The sequence below is a fragment of the Oenanthe melanoleuca genome, chromosome 9 (genome assembly GCF_029582105.1).
Source record: "Oenanthe melanoleuca isolate GR-GAL-2019-014 chromosome 9, OMel1.0, whole genome shotgun sequence".
Taxonomy (NCBI): Eukaryota; Metazoa; Chordata; class Aves; order Passeriformes; family Muscicapidae; genus Oenanthe; species Oenanthe melanoleuca.
Window position 1 is genome coordinate 2,066,626 of NC_079343.1, and position 20,437 is coordinate 2,087,062.

Below are 20,437 nucleotides of genomic sequence, written 5' to 3' on the forward strand. Positions count from 1 at the left end.
TATTTCTATTTTAATTTTCCTAGTAAAGAACTGTTATTCCTAATTCCCATATCTTTGCCTGAGAGCCCCTTAATTTCAAAATTATAATAATTTGGAGGGAGGGGGTTTACATTCTCCATTTCAAAGAGAAGCTCCTGCCTTTCTTAGCAGACACCTGTCCTTCAAACCAGGACACACACACTGCTGCACTTGTCCTCTATGCAGCCCCTCTTCCTCTATTCCTCAGCAGCCAGAATTGTGATTGTCCTTGCCCTGGGGCCTCAGTCTGGCTCCCTCAAGACCTGGGAAGGGTCCCCAGCTCTGTACATCTCAGCACTATCCCTGATTAATTAATCTGAGCACACAAATCCCAAAAGGTCTTAGTATTTTGGGAAGGCAAACGGTGTCTTACAAAGTCAACTGAGATCAAGCTGGATTTGTCAGTTGTACATAGATGCCCCAGCAATTTGAAGGGATTGATCTGATATTTTTGGTGATCCAAACAACCAGGCACGTGCTGTTTGTGCATGTCAGGAAAGCTTCCTGGGGGAATGTGAGCAGAGGGGAGGAGAAGATGCCAGATTGCCACTGAAGGGAGAGCCAGTGAAGAAGCAAGTAGCTGTAGATAGCAAGGTGTAATCTAGTAAATCCTCTGAATAACTTAATTAGATTTGATTCAGCAAAACACATGTCCAGCTTCTGCTGAACACCAGCCAGTGTTGGGGGGGCAGGGGCTCTCATGAATCCTGCAGGAAGCAGCTAGTGCAGAGATTAAAGGAATTGGGCAGAAGAGGTGCTGGGATACTCCTGCTTTGATGAAGGTTTTTAATCTGAAGGTGCCAGATTTGCTGATGCTGCCAGAGAATCAAAAGTGTCATAAAACTGGTTAAGGGGAAGGGGCAAAGGGTTTCATTACATGAGGTTGGTAGGAGCAAGGAAGCTGTAGCCCTCTTTTCCTTCCCCACTCCCCACTCTGTGTGAATTTTGCACTTGACACATAGGGGAAAAAAGTAGAAACACCACTGAATCCAAGGGAGAACACATTATTCTTTTATGTGGCATCAAAGATACAATGCAGTTTGATACTGGGTTTTTTATTATCTGGTTTTTTTCCTGTTTTGGTTTTGCTGTCAGACTCCAGGTTGCTGTAACTCAGCATAGGTCCATTTTGGAACCAGCTGGAAGTCTGGTGGGTGTAATTGCATTGCTGCCTGTACAATTCTTGACTTGCATCAAGGTGAAAAAGAGAGGCATGTCCACTGCACTGCAAAAGTTTTGGAAAGTGCTAGAGAAACAAAGACATCTCTGTGAAAATGGAGGTTGTAGAAAGCCTCTCTGTTCACTTCTTGTTTTCAAAGGGTAGCTTTCCCCACCTGTGCCAGATGATTTGGCTCTTCTTCATCCTTCTTGCTTCACAATGCTTGGATCAGCTTTTTAGTGGGCAGTGCTTTTTGTTGGGACTGTCAAGAGGTGATCTCCAGAGCAGGATGGATTTTCTGTCTTCCTCTGGCTATCTTGCTGGCTGGCTCTGTGCTTTTTGCCTCCTCTGCATTTTGTCTGCTCATCTTTGTGTTTTACTCTGCCTTTTCATATCTCTCCCAACTCTAGCTCTTTCTGCCTGTTTTTGGACAATCTTTTGTTTACTTTTTGCCAAGTTCCATTCTTTTAGCTGAGGATGTTCAGAAACTGGATCTGGTCCTCAGATAGATACAATCCAATTTATAATGGATGCCAAAAATACATTTTCATTATGACACTTTGAAGACCTTTATTTCAATTTACTTAAAATGTGCCTGGGTCAAGTCCTGCATGTGTATACAAACTTAAGAGCAAAATGAGATGTGCCTCATCATTTTAGATTTGTTTGCTTAGGATTGGACCCTGCACAGACTTGCAGATGTCTTCTCTGTTGAAGAGCTCATATCAGCTTAGGTTCATTTTAAATTTGCCTATTTATAAGCTTCTCCTGTGTCACCCACCCCAAGTAATTCTGTGCAGCCAGACCAGATAAAAGGTTTATGACTCTGCCTTTCTTCTCTATCAAGTACTTTGTCTCTTTGGAGTTTGCATTCCTGGAGTTCATTCCCCTCAACAGACTCAAGTGAGACTGTTGTTACCCGTGTGTCTGCAAGTATTTGATTTTCACTCTTTTGTTTTCCAAGGGGAGGAACAAGATCCTGGTGTTCATCCAGTCATGGCAGCATATGTACAGATTCCTCTGCTGCTTGTTTTAAACTGTTTTTGTAGTCAGATTAGTTAGATGAGACCTCTGACATAGGTCTTTGAGGGATATGTTCAAAGCCTGGGGAGAGGAAAGGGCTGTGGCTATAAAATGAAAATAAATCCCCAGGAGTACAGGCTGAGATAACCTCACACCACATAACCTACTCAGTAACCTCTTAAGCATGCAGTACTTTTGCATTTACCAAAGAGTTTTCATTTAAAAACACAGTAAGTCAGACTTCATCCATGGCAGATCTTCCCCCACGTATTTCCAGGAACAACACTCTTTCCACATTCCAGAGAGCTCCCAAAGCAAGCTCCAAGCTGAGGTGTACCAAGATTTTGGGACTCTGTAAGCCTCGGGTTTCTACTGAGAGCTGATGCAAGAGGCCAAAAGACACAATGTCACCTGTGAAAGAAATCAAGATTTAGACTGTATGGGGTGTATCTGACCCAAAGCTATTTATTAATTTTGGTGGTAATGATGTGTCACCTCAGTCATGATCATTTCAGAATTCTCCCTGTCTTTACAGGGATTTTCCCTGTCCTCTTAATCTGCTTTGTCATATCTCATAGATTAATTTAATTAGGAAGGTTTAAGAGGAAATCATTAGTTCATAGGAAAGCAACACCTTTTCCCTGCTGCCATCCTTTCACTCCCCGTGGCTCCTACTTTGCAGTCACTTCTGCCATCCCTCACAACAAGCAGTTCTGAAGCAGTGAGGTGAGCAGGTTTCCCATGTAGTTTTGCACACCTGGGTGACTGACCATCCCAAAAGCTACGAACTCTGATAAATTTTGCGACATTTTAGGTGTTTATGTGTGGGGTTTCTGCTGTCTTGTGAGGTTTAAGCCCACACAAGCTGAGGCATGGGCAGATTCCCTCTGCTTTTTTTTCCCAGAGAACAACTGCTCTCCAAAGGCAAGGAGGGATCGCTGGGTCTTCTGTCTGTCGTGAAACAAGTTAGGTGCTGGCCAAAAGCCTGCAAGCTCGTCTGGGGAAGCACACGGGCATTGCCTTGACACACAGGTGATCACATACACCTCACTTCTGTGGGAAGCAGCTCCAAACTCTGGCAGAGCTGCAGAGCGCCAGTTTCAGGAGCTGGACCAAACTCCAAAGCTGAGAATCTGTGGCAGGAAATCGCCTCTCTTCCCACATCTGCTCTTAAAGGGGCACTTTCAGCCTCCCCAGGACCTTGCTGGGACTCTGCGGCTCTCAGCTGAACTGCTCTCTGCCCGCCGGTCTGAGCGTGCAATGATTTAAATCTTCTGCACGGCTCTTTCCCCGCCGCGCTGCGGGAGCTCCGGCTCCTCAGGCTAAGCACCGGGGCCGCGCCGCAGACAAAGGAGGGCTCGCTGTGCCTTGTCCCCGCAGGCAGGGTGTCCCCGCAGGCAGGGTGTCCCCGCGTCCTTGCCCATGGACGGAGTGCGGTGTCCGTGCTCTGTGTGCCCTGCCCGGCCAGGGCTGAGCTCGGGGATGCTCCAGAGCCGTGTGTGCCCTGCCTGGCCGGGGCTGAGCTCGGGGATGCTCCGGAGCCGTGTGTGCCCTGCCTGGCCGGAGCTGAGCTCGGAGATGCTCCGGAGCCGTGTGTGCCCTGCCCGGCCAGGGCTGAGCTCCGGGATGCTCCAGAGCCGTGTGTGCCCTGCCTGGCCAGGGCTGAGCTCGGGGATGCTCCGGGGCCGTGTGTGCCCTGCCCGGCCGGGACTGCGCTCGGGGATGCTCCGGCGGCTCCGGGGCTGAGCGCGGGGATGCTCCAGAGCCGTGTGTGCCCTGCCTGGCCGGAGCTGAGAGCAGGGATGCTCCAGAGCCGTGTGTGCCCTGCCCGGCCGGGGCTGCGCTCGGGGATGCTCCAGCGGCTCCGGGGCTGAGCCCGGGGATGCTCCGGCGGCTCCGGAGCTGCGCTCGGGGATGCTCCGGCGGCTCCGGGGCTGAGCGCGGGGATGCTCCGGCGGCTCCGGGGCTGTATGCCCTGCCCGGCCAGGGCTGAGCCCGGGGATGCTCCGGCGGCTCCGGGGCTGTATGCCCTGCCCGGCCAGGGCTGAGCGCGGGGATGCTCCGGCGGCTCCGGGGCTGTATGCCCTGCCCGGCCAGGGCTGAGCGCGGGGATGCTCCGGCGGCTCCGGGGCTGAGCCCGGGGATGCTCCGGCGGCTCCGGAGCTGTATGCCCTGCCCGGCCAGGGCTGCGCTCGGGGATGCTCCGGCGGCTCCGGCGCTGCGCAGCCCGCGGCGGGGGCGCGGGGCGTGGCGGGGGCTGCGCTCCGCGCGGGATTGGCGCGGGCCGCGTGATGCCACGTCCGGCGGGGAAAGCCCTGCCCGCCCGGAGCCGCCCGCCGCCGCTCGGCGCGCAGGTGGAGCGGTGCCGGCGCAGCCCAGCCCGGCCCAGCCCAGCCCAGCCCAGCGCAGGCGGGCCGCCCCGCCGCGGAGCAGCCCTCAGCCCGCCCCCGCCCCGCCCCGCCGCTCCGCCCGGCCCGGCGGCGCCGCAGCCGGCAGCATCGCGGCGGGACTGCCCGGGGATGCGGCCGCGCTAAGAACAAAAGCCCTCAGCGCGCTCTCGCTCCGGGGCTCTGAGGCGGCGCGGCCGAACTCGGGTCTCCGCCCCGCTCGGCCGAACTCCGCGCAGCCTCTCCCGCTCGCCGCGGGCGCCGGGGCTCGCCCTTTCCCCGCCCGTCCCGCCGGGGCTGCCGCGCCCCGGGACCTTGGCTTTGCCCTTCGCACGGCAGGTGGCGGGGCCAGCGGACGAGGATGCGCGTCTTCCCGTGGGGATTTTGGCTGCTGTGTGTCGCCTCCGCCCCGGCTCGCGGTGACAGCAAGGCGAGGAGCTGCGCCGAGGTCCGGCAGCTGTATGGAGCCAAGGGCTTCAGCCTCAGCGGCGTGCCCCAGGCCGAGATCTCCGGTGAGTCCCGGCCGCCCCACGCTGGAGTTTGTCCCGGCTCGTGGGCGGCAGAAGCCGGAGCGGGAGGTTCCCCCGAGCCGGGAAGGGTCTGCCCCTTCCAGCAGTGCGGACGGAGCTCCGAGAGGGGGCTGGTCGCACCGAGTGCTCGGCGCTGGTTCTTTCTTTTTTCTCATTGTCTCGCTGCTTCTGTTCTGAGTACGGCTGAAACGGGTTTCGGGGTTCTGATTCAGATATCAGAATGATCGGAGTGTAAAGGGTTTCGATGTCCACAAGGTTGTGAGAGGGGATTTGATTTATTTAAATGTTCTTCTGGATGGGAAGCAAACGTGTAAATGGTATTTGCCACTTACTAAAAATGAAGCACGAGTAAAATGACCGTGTCAAACGTGAAGTGCAGAGGAAGCCTGTGTAACCTACATTAGAGTGTGTCCTCTTGCCTTCATCCTGGCTTTGGATAAATCCTGGTCGATTTCTTCCTCTTTGGAAACAACTGAAATAGCAAAGAATATTCAGGGTCTGGTTTGTGTTTGGTTTGGTTTTGGTTTTTTTTTTCCTCTGAAGGCTTGGGGAAAATGTGCTGATGCATTGTAGGGTTTTTTAGAATTCTCATCAAAGTTTTGATACACCAACTTGTGACCCGTATCCAAGAGCCTTCTCCTCACTTGTGGGAGCTTCCTCCTTCAGACAAAGCATAAAACATGCAGGCGTACGTGCCAGAGCCAATCTACAGGGACACCCCAGCAAAACTGCAGTTTGTAGTGCACATCTAAGCTACACAATGCCTTATGCTGAATATTTCATCAGGTAATTTTTCAGAGAAACCAATTTGTTGTCCGACCTATGAATAGAGGAGGCTGGACCATCTACATGCCTCGTAAATGTGAATAAATTAATGCCTTCTTTGTCAAGTTACAACTGAGAGTAAATTTCCAAAGTAAAACGAGCAGTGCTCGAAGTTAAACAGTGGGGAGTTTCAGAATCATTTGAACATCACTATTAATAGAATAGTACTTCAGTTGAGCAAGAAAGTGGCTTTTAATAAATTTGCATCTAATTATTGCAGATGTGAATACATTAGCTGTGGTGTGTCGAGTGGGAAGTTCTTGGAAGGCTGAATGTTTACAAACACTGCTGGAGGTGGCTGAGCCTTGTGCACAGGGGTAGTACCACTGGGCAGTCCAACTGTGGCTACAAGTATCATATATTGCAGGTTAGCACAGTAAAACATCTCCTACCTGCAAATTGTTGAGGCTCCAGAAGTGTCAGGACACAGATTTCCAGGATCCAGGAGTTTTGTTTCCTGCTGTGTGTTGATATGAGCATACACACTGGAGGTCTCACACCACAGTCAATTAAAAAATTAAAATTGTGATATCAAACTGGACATCTCTGGCTGTTACTGTAGACAGGGGAACTCTGTAGATAAATGCCATTAAAACTTGAAGAATACCACATGGAAAGTAGTATGAAGAAGTGCTTGGAGGAAGAAGGTCCCAGACATAAACCTGCTGCTGCTACCATTAGCCTGGTGTTTAAAACAGCTACCAGACTTGATGATTTTCTTTGGTAATTACCTCCTGACTGATGCATGTTCAGGAATGCATTTTTGTGTCGCTGTATTACTTGCCCAGTGCAGTTAAAACATCAGTGAGCATAGATATAACCTTAGAAATGGCCTGATAAAGCACAGTGCTGTGTATCCTCGATGCTGTTTAGCAGCTGTGCAGGTTTGTGCCAATTCTGTCTCCAAGAAGAGGAGTCTCAAGACCCTCCTTGCAGTGTCCCCACAGGTACCAAGTACAGGATCATACAGTTCACAATTCCACATTTGCTTGTTGCTTCAGTGGCAGCATTCAGCTTGCTGACCATGGGGGCTGTCACCTGCATGGAGCCTTGTCAGGTTGCACCAGTGCCACCTGTGAGTGCATCCACACAGCTGGGGAGGGGTAGGTGTCTGCTGCCACATCCCTGGTGAAAGGAGAGGAAATGGTCTTAGGTTGTGCCAGGGCAAGTTCAGATTAGATAGCAGAAAAAAATGTTCAGTGCAAGAGTAGCCATGCATTAGGATGAGGTGGTGGAGTTGCTTGGAGTTGTGGATAAGGGGCTATGGTGGTGCTGGGGTGATGACTGGACTAAATGATATTGAAGGTTTCTTCCAACTTTGGTGAGTCTGTGATTAGGCAGCTTTTGGCTAAGTTAAGGGATGTTGCTGAAGTTGGTTCAGTGTTGTCTCCAGTTGGATCTGTGCTCAGGTTTCCTGATGGTGGTCTTCTCCATGTTTTAAGAGCTACCCCATGAACCATGTTTTAATTTTATTTCTGAGCTGTCTGGAGACAAAAGCCCTTCCCTTTGTCCCTCCCCAAGGAGACTTTGCTGTTCCTTCTCTCTATTGCTTGCCCTGAAGCAAAGGGTGACATTAATTCCTTAGCCCCATGGCCTTGTCCCCAGAGTGGTGCTGCCGTGCTCCTGTCTGCTCCACCTGGCTGCAGGCACTGCTTGGTGTGTGTTGGTGTCACAGCCAAGCCACACAGTGCCTGCACCCCAGAGCTGCCCTGCAGAAGGAGTTCAGCCAGCTCCCAGCATGCAGGCTCTGACTCAGACTGAGCTTGGCTGTGTTTGTGTTGGGTTTAGAGCACTTACTGCATGCTTTACACCTTCTAATCTGAATTCTTAGTTGTGATTGAAGAGGATCATGAATAATCTGGTGTCTCCACAGCTCACCAGAAGGTAGTCCCTGCTTGTGGCCCTGCAGATGAGCTGGAGGAGCAGTCACAGTTATTAGCTGGCTAATAGATAAGCATCTGATGCAGGGATAGACTCTTGGCATACCAGATTTCTCATGAACCACCTAGACAGGGTTTCCTGGTTTTTTGCTAATGTTGTACAATGCCTTTAACATGTCTAAGCACTTTAAATGTGTCAGGTGCTGTTATTAAGTGTGTTTAGGGAATACACAAGGTGTTATATCTCAGTGCTTTGAAGTCAATGGCAAAATTCCCAAGCATGAAAGCAGTGTCTGCTCGTGTTAGCAGTCCTGACACTGTGCACCCAGAGTCTCAGGTGAAGATCTGCCTACAAGAAAGTTTCTAATGCTGGGGGAAAAGCCCCCTACTCCTTGAGTTTGGGAAAGCTACACCACTTGCTCCCATGAGAAGTTCTACTGACTTGATCACAGCTTTCCTGCATGCTGGAGAGTGTTCCCACTCTCCTTTTGGATGACCCACACCCACTTTCTCTGATTGCTACAAAATATGGGAAACCAGTTTGAGAACTTCCAGTTTTTCTGTTCCCTCTTGATTCTTCTGGAGGCAGCACTGTTGTTACTGTCTCACCTTCCTGCTGCCCAGACTCCACACCCCACTGCAGGTGCCCTGCTCTGGGGACTGAAGGGGAGACACACCCTGCTCTGGGGGTGCTTCTTAGTGCCTGGCTTAGGGGCTGCTTGGCTTAGGCTCACAGTGTGCTTGGGATAGCAGAGAGTGAGCCTTCACCACAAAATATGGCCCTGTGGGGGGGATATCCAGCTTTCTCTGACTTGTGGGAGTGTCTTGATGTTGGGTGGATGGGTGGCTGCTCCCCAGTGTCTTGAGCAGAGGTAGTTCCCTCAGGGGCTGGAGAAACCTGAGGGTTGTGATTTGATGTGAATGAGCTTGGCCCTTGTTTTCTGTTTGTGTTGGACTTCTGCTTTGGTTTGTTTATTCCTGAGACTAATCCTTCCTTGACATGGCTTGCTGTTAGGTTGATCTTGTTGACATGGACAGTGGGTGCAGGGCAGCCAGAGAAGAGGATGGTTCAGAAAAAAGCCAGCTGGATTTTGCCTGGCTGCCTGTCTGGTCACAAATCTCATGCAGATCCTTCCCTGGCTCCTCAGCTGAAAGGAATCAGAACAATTTTTTAAACCTTTAGTCCTTTTAGGCTGTGTAATTAGGTTTTATGATTAAAACACTGTCAACTGCATGTGTTGGAGCCCTTTACAGAAATGTTATCTAAGTAGAGAACAGGTCTGGCAACCAGCTGGGACTTGATCAGGCTCTTGGAAGGGGGTAATGGAACCCATCTTGGAGGGTATTTCAGCTGCTGGCACTTCCAAAGTGGGACAAGCCTACATCTGTGGCTTGAAACACAAAATCTGGGGCTCCTCCATTCCCAAGGAAAGATCTGTCACCAATGACTAAAAGGGGAACTCTGCTGATCCAGCACTTTTCGAGGTGGTGGTTCCATTTGGGTTGGTTGTATTTCCTGGGGAAAGGGAATACAGGGAGGGATTCCTCGAGCTCATCTCCACGGAGGATTCCCAGATGCAACAGCACCCCGTGAACAAGCGGAATTGGTTCGGGGTTAGGTCAGAACGGCCTTTGTGGCGTGCTGGGCTTGGGGCGCTGTTTCTGGCGAGGCAGAACGCAGGGGATTGTGCCTGTGGCTCCGGCTGGCAGGTGTTGTGGTGGGAGCTGGGGGGCTGTGAGCGGTGTGAGCGGTGTTTGTTAGCGCTGTGAGCGGTGTTTGTTAGCGCTGTGTGCGCTCCCGGCGCTGTGAGCGGTGCGCTCCCGGCGGTGCGCGCCCGGCGCACGGAGCGCTCCCGGCCGGATCCAGGCACCGGGCGCTGCCCTCTAGCGGCATTCCCGGCCCGGGGACCCTCCTGCCGCCACCGAGAGCCCCGTGAGCTGCGGGATTTTCAGGAGAAGCTGCTCTCCTGTCGCTGGGAGATGGATGACTAAGCTCTCCACCGCGTAATTATCCTTATCAGCTGCGGAGCAAAAGCTTGCTATTTCTTTTTCCAGAAAATCTGCATGGGTGTATAGCTGGAGACACCCACCAACACCACCGTGTGAAACTGCAGAGCTCACCTCATCTCCCCTTTTCCTGTTCCTGCCCTGCAAGTGCCCTGATTTATTTAAGAACACGTGTCAGTCAGTGTCTGGGTTCTCTGGATGGGCTTGATGGGAGATGTGTGGTTTTTGGCAGCGATTATAGAACAGTTGGTTTAATGTTCTATTGCTTTCAGTACAATTGTCTCATGTGGAGAGGACCAGATAGATATATTCCTCTGGGTGGCTTCAATAATTAAGTGTGCTTTGAGTTAGCCAAAGGCAGGAGCTGGTAACTTCGTTATCAAAAATGTGTATTTAAAGCCAGAGGTTTTTCCTTGTAGGTCACAACAATGATAACTGAGAACAGAGAAACAGAGACCCTGGAGCACCTGCCCACGAGCAGCAGCTGAGCACGGGCTCTGTGCCTGACCCCCCAGTGTCCATGGGCTGGGGAGGGGGGTTGAGGATCATCTATTTTTATTGCAGCATCAAATTGCACTAGGCACAGTATGGCAGGATGAAAGGATGGCTCCAGCCTCAGAGAGCTGTTGGTCTGAGCAATATCCTGACCCTGTGTCTGCAGCAGTCCCAGCACTGTGTGGCTGGGGCCAGTTCTGGTCCTGTGGCAGCAGCTCGTGTGTTCCTCCTGCTTGCCTTGTGGATGTGAGGAGCAGGGTGGTTGGGAGAGTGACTGACAGGTGTCACTGGCACAAGGAGAAATTTTGTATTTGCTTCCAGCATTCAACTGAGAATTGCAGGGGAAGAGCAGGGAAATAGACATCTCAATCCTGTGGAAATCCACAGGCTTCCTTGGGGAGCACAGCTTTAATTTCTGTTTGCTGCTCAGGTCCCTGCTGAATGCTACATGTTTCTGTATATTGGGTTTCTTTCTTTGCCCCATGGGATGCTGCTGTGTACATGCAGCAGGCAGGCAGGTAGCCCCAGGGAGGGGATAGTGTCAAAACAGCACACAGCTGGCTCAGCTGGCTCTGCCTGACTTGTGTGACAGGGCAGGTGCTGCTGCAGACAGGAGTGCTGCTTCCCCAGGGTGCTGAGTGCTCGTGTTGCTCTGCTCAGGGAAGCTGTGGCCAAAGCCCCTGCAGAGAGCTGCCTTCAGCAGTGTCCTGTCCTGTCCAGGTGTCCCTGATGGAAGCACATCCAGATCCTGCCCTGGGCACAGGCAGAGGGCCTCCCATGTCCCTGCAGTGTCCTGGAGTCACCTTCTCATCCTCTGCAGGAGCTTCTGCTCACTGAGTGTTAATTCAGAGAAAGGGGCTGGACGTGCTGCCTCTGGTTGGGACAGGAAAGTCGCCATCAAGTGCTCTCCTCAGCTTTCATCTCCCCCTCTGAACTTGCTGCAGAGATTGAGTCTTTCTGAAAATCCTAAATCACTCCTTTCTACCTCTGTAAGTTAGGTTAGTATTGGGCCTTTTTTTTTTTCAATTTTCCTTCAAGTACTGACTCCCAGATGTGAGAAGGAAGGAGAGGTCGAGTGGACAGCTTGTGAAGGGATGGTGGAGGTCCATAACAATCTCTTCATCTTTAAATTTACCTGGGGAAAAAATGGCACTTGTTTTGCTGCCTGTGTCTTACTGATGACTCTGTGGGTAACTCTGCCCCATCCTGATGGGGACAGACCCAGGGAAGGCAGATCCCAAAGCTTGCAGGAACCCTCACAGCAGTTGCTTGAAGGTTATTCCACCATGTTTTGTAGTTTGCTTGTGCCACACTGCTGTAGCTGCCATTGCATTAGAATAACTCCCCTCAAAGTTACAAAAAATAGATAAAATTCAAAACTCAGTGAGAGCAGGAAATTTCCTCCACTCTCTGCTAGCTGTGAAGGACAGACCCCTCTCCTCTGATGTCTGTGTACCCTGACACTTTGCTGCTCAGAATGTTTTATCCCTGACAGGTGAAACCTGTCTTTAAGTAACATTTGATTCCCAGGGAATCGGGTTACCTCCGTTGCCAGATTGTTCTGCAAAAAATGATGAAGCTTTAAACTGCAGACACTTAAAATGCTTGTCAGAACGTGACAGGGCTTGGTCAGTCACTTCTGCCCAGCAATGTGTTCCTGTTTCACTTGGAATTATCCAGATACAGAGGAAAACTTTTCTTTCTTAAAGTTCAAATAAGCAGAGCACTGTGACAGTTTTTCACAATGCTCTCGTTTCTGAGTTGTGAAAAAACTACACTCAACACAACTGTGTTGCCTATATAGAAATTATAAAACTAATTTGATTTTCTCTGCCTTTCTGTATAGTGCAGCATGAATCAGAAATACAGAATTACCCAGCTGTTACAGACTCCTGTGCTAGCAACTTGAGTAAAACCAGTTTTTCAATTGCCATGCATTCTTCTGAAGTATAAAAAAGAGAAGAAAACAACAACAGAAGTTTTGCTGTGGTTTTGGGGTGGAACATGGTAATGCTTATGTAGACAGTCAATCTTTTCTATTACTAAAATGCAAATACTCTATGACAAATAGTTTTGGCTTGCAAAAAATTAGTATTTTATAGGATTGTAAAACTATCCTGTATAATTCAGTTGGACGGGCATATTTCTAAAATATGAGTATTTTAGAAATCCATAGCTGTAATTCTCTTTCATAAATAAAAACATAGTAAAAGCACTTCCAGAAATTACTATTAATTTTACAATTTTTAAAAAACACAGATCTAAAGAGGCTGCTTCAGTCTGTTCTGCTCGCAGTCCATGTTGCTGCACTGAAGTTTGCAGTGATTTCATTGTGTAATTGATCCTGAAGCCAGTGCCAAGCACAGCAGACTTTTGTGTGAGGGCTGCTGTCCCAGAGTGTCTGTTCCTCCCCAGATAAGCTGCGTGCTGCACACTGGGTGCTGTAATTACTGTCTGGGTCTGGCACGAGGGAGGGCTGCTCCCAGTCCCCATCTGCATGCGGATTTTCACCATGGAGCTGGAAAAGCTGCTTCACTTTCCTTGTTTCAGCAGTTTCCTCTGCCATAAACGCTAAACTGGGAGGAGAGAGCTGGAGGAACTCACGGGAGGTTTGGTTTATTAAACTCCAGTCCCTGGCTGTCAGGGCAGTGCTCTCTCTTCTCCCCCAGTGCAGTTGCTCGCTGTGCACAGCTGCCAGGGTTTAAAACAGTTGTAGAACCAGTTCAGATTTTTACAAACATCTGTTTGGCTTTGTGACAGGATACCAAAGAACCCCCTTCTCTCTCTCTCTCCCCTTGCATTTGTGGGAGGTCTCAGGGATGATGAGGGAGGAGGAGGAAGCTGGTATTTTTATTTGAGAGGTTCTCAAGGCCAAAGCACAGCTAAGGGACTCATCTGCTGTGAATTTGAGGAAGGGCTGCACAATAGTGGGAGCCTGTGGGTAGAAATCGCAGGGCTCAGCTGCAGGCTGCCCCTGCCTGTGCCCCATCCATCAGTGGCTGCAGCAGGGTCCCAGCTGTTGTGTGTTGGGGGATTGGTGTGGAGGAGACCTTGGGAAGAGCCTGGGGAGGTCAGAGAAGTGTTCCAGCTTGCCTTTTGCAAGTGGTGGGCTTGGCACTGCTGGGCTAACACTGGGCTCTGTGATCTTAGAGGTCCTTTCCAACCAAACAGGTCTGTGATTAGTGGCAGGTCTGCTCTGTGCCCAAAACACAAACCTTTGCAGGTGGTGGTGGCTGCCTGCTGGGCTGGTGAGGGGTGAGTGCTGCCTGGCTGTTCCCTGTGCCCACAAACACACCTCTGATGCAGGCAAGGTCCTCTCTGGGGCAATTGAGCCCTGTATGTGGATGTAGCTCATACCTTTGCTTGGGGTGGCTGTGAGTGCATCCATACATGGAGGAATGGCTCATCCCAAGGCTGGGACTCCACTGCTCTGCTTCACAGTGGGTATAAAGTGCCATTGGCACGCAGAGCTTGCCTCTGACACCCAGCTGGTTTGTCCCATCTGTACAGCAGCACGGGGACAGCTTGTTTTGCCATGTCCACGTGTCCTGCACTGCTCAGCTGTGGGATCACTAAAGCCCCAAGTGTCTCTGTGCCAAGCCTGTTGTATCAGGATGGCCAAGTGGAATGATTGTGCTGCTCCTTAGGGCAGGACATTCAGGGAAAACCTTACCAAATGTTGATAGCACTTCTGAAGAAATAATTAAAATGAAATTTTTATTAGTAAGTCTTCACAGGTGCCAGCAAATATAAATAAGTAAAGCTTAAGCTGTGACTTTATTCTTAAAATAAACAGGGAGCAAACACCTTTTGACAAGTGGCACATTTTACTTGTAAACCAGGACAGAAAGCCACTGTGTTGAAATGCAGTATCACTTCTCCCACTGTCCTGGTTCAGCTGTCTGGGAGTTGGGTTTTGGTTTAATTAGTAACACTGCTGCTACTGTTTGTGTTGCACTGAAGAGATCTCCTGTCACAGTTGTAAATTAAATATTTCTCACTGTTAGCAAAACACTGTGTGACAGGTTTTAGGACTGAAATTCCTAAATGTATCTGCTGATGTATGTGTGTCCAACAGCACGGTATCCTGCTGTCACTGGTGTATTTTGAGCACTTTACATCACTCAGGCTGACCTGGCTATCCTTTTTGCCAGCTACAGAAAAAGACTTGTGCAGTGTCCCTTTCCAGGCTCCTTTATGGGAGCAGTGGTGTGCCTGCCTATGCTGAGACCCCTGGAACTGCAAAGTTTGGTGTGCAAAAACAATGTTCCTGTGTTGTGCTGTAAACTGGAGGCTGCAGGGTTTGTGTAGTGTAGAATGCATAAAAATACAGTAACTGATAGAAGAAAATTAGGTATTTGCACCCTTTATTTTAAAAAATGGTGTGAAGTGCCTTACAGTGTGATGTTTGGTGGTTTGGGGCTGCATGATGGGGCTGGACTTGGTGTGTGGCAGGAGGTGGTGGGCACAAGCTGGAGCTGGGGAAATTCTCATTTCATACATGGAAAGACATTTTCAACCTGAGTGGCTGAACACAGGAGTGCAGAGAGGTGCTGTGGTTTTCATCTCCATCCTTGAAGATGCTCAGAGGTTGATGGACCAGGCCCTGGAGCAGCTGCTCTGGTTTTTTCTGCTTTGAATGAGGGGTTGGACTAGATGGCTGAAGGCTTCAGTTTTTCTGTGATTCTGTGCAAATGCTGTAATTGTGCCAGATCAGGTGTAGGTGTGGACAGGACTTTTGTTAATGATGGCCTTCTGAAGAAGAAGGGATGAAAGAAAATCCTTCCAGTACTGCCATGCAACATTAGCAATTTTTGGACTTATTTATTAGCTTATGAAATATGACATCTAGTGAAATCAAAGAGGAGCAACAGCATTTTCCTACATGAGTAAAATCCTGTGCTGGGACTCCAGAGATCAGTTAAATTTTCTGCTCTGGCACATGTGTCTGGCATGACCTTGGGCAAGTTGCTTTATCTGTCTGAATCTCCAATCCCCATCTGTTCATTACTGTCTTTAAATTACAGTACCTTGTTTTTGTAATTTGTCTTTGAATTATAACGTCTTGGAGTACTGATTCTCACTATTTCCCTGAATTTCACCATATAGTACTTAGCACAATGGGACCATAAATCTTCATCATTCCTGTGATACATGAATAATAAACAGTAACTGGATAATTTTGGGCCACATTCTGCCTCTGATCTCATAAAGACAGGGGGATTTGTTGATTAAAATGCTGTGTTGTTCAGCTAAGGAAGATACATGGGCCTTACTGAACAGATTTTTATGAGCCTGTTGTTGGCTCTTTGGTTTGTTGGGGTTTTATTCTGTTTCATCATTACTCATTGATTGCAGGTATCCAAACAATTTGCTTTGCAGATCAGGGAATAATAAATTCCTCTAATCTGTGTCTCTTTTCAGTTTAATTATTGTTAACTCATTACTTAGTGTTCAGCTCAATGGATAATGAAGTCTGTGGTGAAACAGAGTTGGGCTGCAGAGACAGAACTGGCTTCTCTGGTTCTTTTGAGGATACAAACCAAAATTGCAGAGTCGCTGGGTGTTCAGCTCCAGGTTGGATTGAAGGTTAGCAGCAGGCACACACACTGTGTCTGGCTCCATTGACATTATTTTGGTAGGTTCCATGTCTGGCACTGCATTGCATTTGTCACTTTATTTTTAGTCAGTTAAGAAATTGGTAACTGCAATGTAGGCAGCTATTTTAGTCTTGATTATAAGACAGTGCCTAATAAATCACATGTAGCACAATCCTAATTACTGCAGACAGACTTTACATTTGTGCCTGTGGTAATGCAGTGTTGGACTGCTCCCTGCAGAGTTTAGCAGTGTGTTCAGACCTTCCCATTTTGGCTACAGCTGGGGGAATAAATCCTTCACTCACTCGGGGGTCTGTGGTCTCTAGGTTGCTGAGCATCTGGGTTCTTTAGGATATCACCCACTTCTCTTGCTTCTCCATCTTGTAATTTCCATTGTTTTCACATCAGCAGCTCAGCTCAGCCCCAAAACCAGTGACTGCTGTCACATCTAACACAAACTGAGATCACCTGCGTGGGTTTTATCACCTCTGTTATCCATCTTAAGTTTTCTTGCTGAGCCTGGACAGCAGAATTTGGGGGAGACTGACACACAGGGAGGGGAGCAGGGCATGTAGAGTCCCTTCATGCATCCCCCCTCTGCTCTGCAGCTATTCACAGCAGAGTGAAAATGCTACCCAGAGTTTCCCCTAAATCACCAAGGTTGGGTCTCTGGAGCACAGCATGAATCCTGCCCTCGGTGGAAATACAACTTTCCCATCATCACCCTTTTCAGCTAAAATGGAGTAAAGAAAATGGGGATTTTGGTGAGACTGAGGGTTTGGCAACATGTCATGGAAAGCTTGAGTGTGGCTCTATGTCAGAGATCACTGTTGAAACGTTTATTTTGGGCTTGCTACTGTATTCTGCTCAGTCATCAGGAGAAGGCAGTTTGTAACATTCACACTGTCTGACCGTTTTCAGCACAAATTTAATGCAATGAACTTTCTTGCAAAGTTAACAAGGAGAGAAAGCTTGAGAGCCCCAGATTACTAAATTGCTGGTCTGGAGATATTTTCCCTCTCCTGGGGAAGGAGCTGTTTTTTTGCAATGTCCCCCACAAAAGCCCTTTAACACAAATGACATTGCCCACATTTGCAGAAAGAGAAAATGGCACTTGCCAAATCTGCAAATCACAGTTGTGTTTCTGTCAGCTTTGGCAGCTACATGGCTTCTGGTAACACTAATGAAGGCAATCTGCTTTTAATTTAAAATCCTCCCTGCAGAAAAAAAAGTAGCTGGCAGTTGAGGGATTCGGCAGTATCTTTGTGTGAAACTTCTCTTTATTTTTCTATGGCTTGCTTTAGCCAAGGAGAAACTGTTAATTAAAAAATGCTCCTAATGCAGCCAAATATGCAGGAATGTACTTATGCAACAACTACCTGTACCAGTTCTGCAGTAAATCACTCCTTTGTTTTCATGTGATGAGCAATTCTAATTAACCAAATAAAAATACTGCTTGCCTTGCACTTAACTCAGCATGTTTGCTGCTTCTCAGATGACTGAGGGATCTGGGATGGCAGGTTTTGTTTGGGTGGCATTTGGATTCAGCCTGGCTGGGGTGGTCAGAGGGCACAAGGAGAGGATAACTCTGCCCAGGGAGCACTCAAGGGTGCAGGGTCTCCCAAAAGCCTTGTCCTGGCTCTGTGCCTCCTGCAGAGGAGAGGGGCAAGGCAGCATTGCCCAGACCATGTTTAAATGCAGCTTGTTTGGAGGCATTTTTAGTTCAGAAGGCACTGGACCAAATAATGGATTCATGATTAATTAAGCACATAATTTGGTGCTTTGCAGAGCAGCAGAAAGTCTGTGCTTGGAGAAGGGTGTGAGAAAAGTGCCTGTGTGTTGAACATGTGCAGTGATGGTGGTGTGGTCCAGCAGGATCATCTAGAAATGATCCAAGAGCCTGTGTGATGTGATTCCTGCTTCTGCCCTTGGTCCTGCCCTGGCTGCTTTGCAGCAGCTCAGAGGAGCACAGGCAGCAGCTACACCCTGGTGTTTTGGTGTTTTTGCAGGGCTTAGGACACCTCTGGAGCTGCAGACTGAGAGGGCTGGGCAGGAGATAGCAGGTTTCTGACAAGTGTGAAGTGATCAGAGAGCCTGGCAACAACTGGGATGCTCCAAGGGCAGTATTTGCACAGGTCCCTCTTTCTGAGCACCCTCAGCTGCAACCTGTCTCCCACATCTGGGAGCAATGGAAATTATTTTTTTTCTTTTTTAAAAATTTATAAAGATAGAAAATTTCCTCTAGCTTTAGGAAAACCAAAGTTAAATCCACTGTGGAGTTGTCTATAAGTAGGGTAAGCATTTATATTGTCAAATGATGGAAGCATTTTATGCTTTATTGGATTGTAGTAATTTCTTCAGCACTGCAGTTCGTGTGTGCAGGAAGGAGGAGGTTGGCTTGTTTCACAAATATTTCACAATGATTTGAAACTTACTTCTTCCTTTTTCATCACAAGTGAAAAATGGCCAAAGCTGTTGGGCCTGTAGCTTGTTACCCTTCACACAAACACTTGTTTGGAAAGGGATGGGGAGCTGATGGAGGCACTGATACACCGAAGGAGTTATTACAAGGCAGTAGCTGGAGCCATATTGTTCTACCCAGATCTGGGTGTTCAGCAGGAGCTGTGACCATCAGGGCTGGAGTAGCAGCAGCTGGTTCAGGGGCTGGAGCTCCCCCAGCCTTCCAAGAGCTGAGGAGCTGGGCACAGCCTCTCAGGCTCCCTGGAGCAGACTCCCTGCTCCCACCTGCTCTAAGGCTGTACCACAGGACAGAAATCTGGCCTCATTGCTTCCTCCCAGGGGATTTATCTTGGAACTTTGAAACCTAACCTCCTGCTCCATCCCTAAATTTAAATGCAGAGTTTCTGACTGAAGACAGAACCATATGTCAGGGAAGCACTGGGGCACAGCCATCCCCCGTGTATTTATAATCTGCTGTTGCTTTGGGAGTTTGCTGTAGAAACAGGGGCCAGAAGAGGGCCCAGCTTGGCAGGAGGGATGTGCACTTGGGCTGCCCTGTTAGGGCCATGCAGTGAGCCCCTGTGCTTGGCAAATGAGCTCTGGGAGGGCTGGAGGGATGCTGGGTGTCTAATCCAGAGGTCACCTGAGGTGATCCAGAAGCACTGTGGGGGTGCCATGGCCAAGTTTCCAGAAGCAGCCATGGTCCTGGAGCCTTGCTGCTCAAAGGAAGTCACTTAGACAGAATGCTCAGCACCCCAGCACAGCTCTCTGGAGGCTGCAGGCCAGCTGCATCTTCCCTGCGACCCTGGGGAGGCAGCAAGTCATCTAACAGATGGAGAAAATGTATTCTTGTGATTAGTGGCTGATGGGCTCCTCCTAAGCAGAGAAGGTCTTTTCATTAATTAGCTGGTTAATATGTCTGTGCAATGGCATGCCTAACTAATGTGCAGTTTCTGTGAATGCACATCCAAATGGCAGCAATGGGTGCAGATGCTGTAATTACCCAGGTTGGTTTCTGCAGCCATCACACATGCAACACATCAGGTTGGCATGAAATCTGACATGTGTTGGGTGATTTGTCTCCCTCTCCCACTGCATGTGGAGGTGCTGGTGTTCCTGCAATCCCTGGGCTCACTGCTGGGCTGAGGCAAGGATTCAGATTTTGGTGTGTGCAAAGAAACTTGAGCAAGGGGATCACAACTCTGGGCTAGGTTTCCTCTGCAGTGCATGTCAGTTCATTCTCCCAAACACCCACAGCTTCTCCAGAGAGGATACCAGGGGTACATCTCTGCCCAGTCCTTCACAGACCTCTTGTCCATGAATGTTAGCTAATCTCTTTTTAAACCTGCTGGACAAGGTCTGCCCACAAATGCCATCTGTAAGTTCATCTCCCACTGTATAAAATATATATATATCTCCCTTTTGAAGTAGCAAAGCCCTTGAACTTGCACAGCTGCTCTTCACTTGGATGAATCCATAAAGGGCTTTTATTAATAAGCCTAATTCTAAGGAGGAGTTGCATTCAAAAGACAATTCAAGATTTGGGGAAGTGATTGCATCTCCTTTTTCTGTAAGGGCTGCCTGGAGAAAGGGGACAATATCAGATAGCTGTAGTGGTGCAGCTTGAGAGGGGAAATTGAGCTGCCTGGAGTGACTTGAGCACCTGGAGGATGCTGGCTGGCAACAGCAGTGGGTGCTGCCAAAACCTGTTTTTGCATCCCTGCTGAGCAGTGCTTACTGGAATTGGATGATGGGCTCCCTTTGAGCCTGAGGAGCTGCTCATCCACTGAGTTCTTGCCTAGGGAATGGCAGAGACAGTTCAGGGGAAGTGCAATCAGAACACACTCCTGAGGTTGCTGAGGGCTGCTCCAGGTGTGAGCCCCAGCACCATCTGCTCTGGGACTGCTCAGCACGGAGCAGAAGCAGCTGAGAGAGCTGCTGCCACTCTGTGCAGCACAGATCCAGAGGGCAGCACCCAGGAAAAGCTGCTGGCTGCTGCCCCTCACCCCCAGGACACCTCCAGGGCTGTGTTTGTACCTGTCTCACACTGCCC

General features: G+C 49.3%; 1 protein-coding gene across 1 annotated transcript in view; it reads left to right on the plus strand.

The window, feature by feature from the left end:
- Nucleotides 1–4,664: 4,664 nt before the first annotated feature.
- GPC1 (glypican 1) overlaps nucleotides 4,665–20,437 on the plus strand; it is a 191,952-nt gene continuing 176,179 nt past the window's right edge. The window contains exon 1 of the mRNA XM_056498511.1: nucleotides 4,665–5,099. Coding sequence (XP_056354486.1) covers nucleotides 4,949–5,099 — 151 coding nt within the window. The 5' untranslated portion in view covers nucleotides 4,665–4,948. The remainder of the gene's footprint in view (nucleotides 5,100–20,437) is intronic.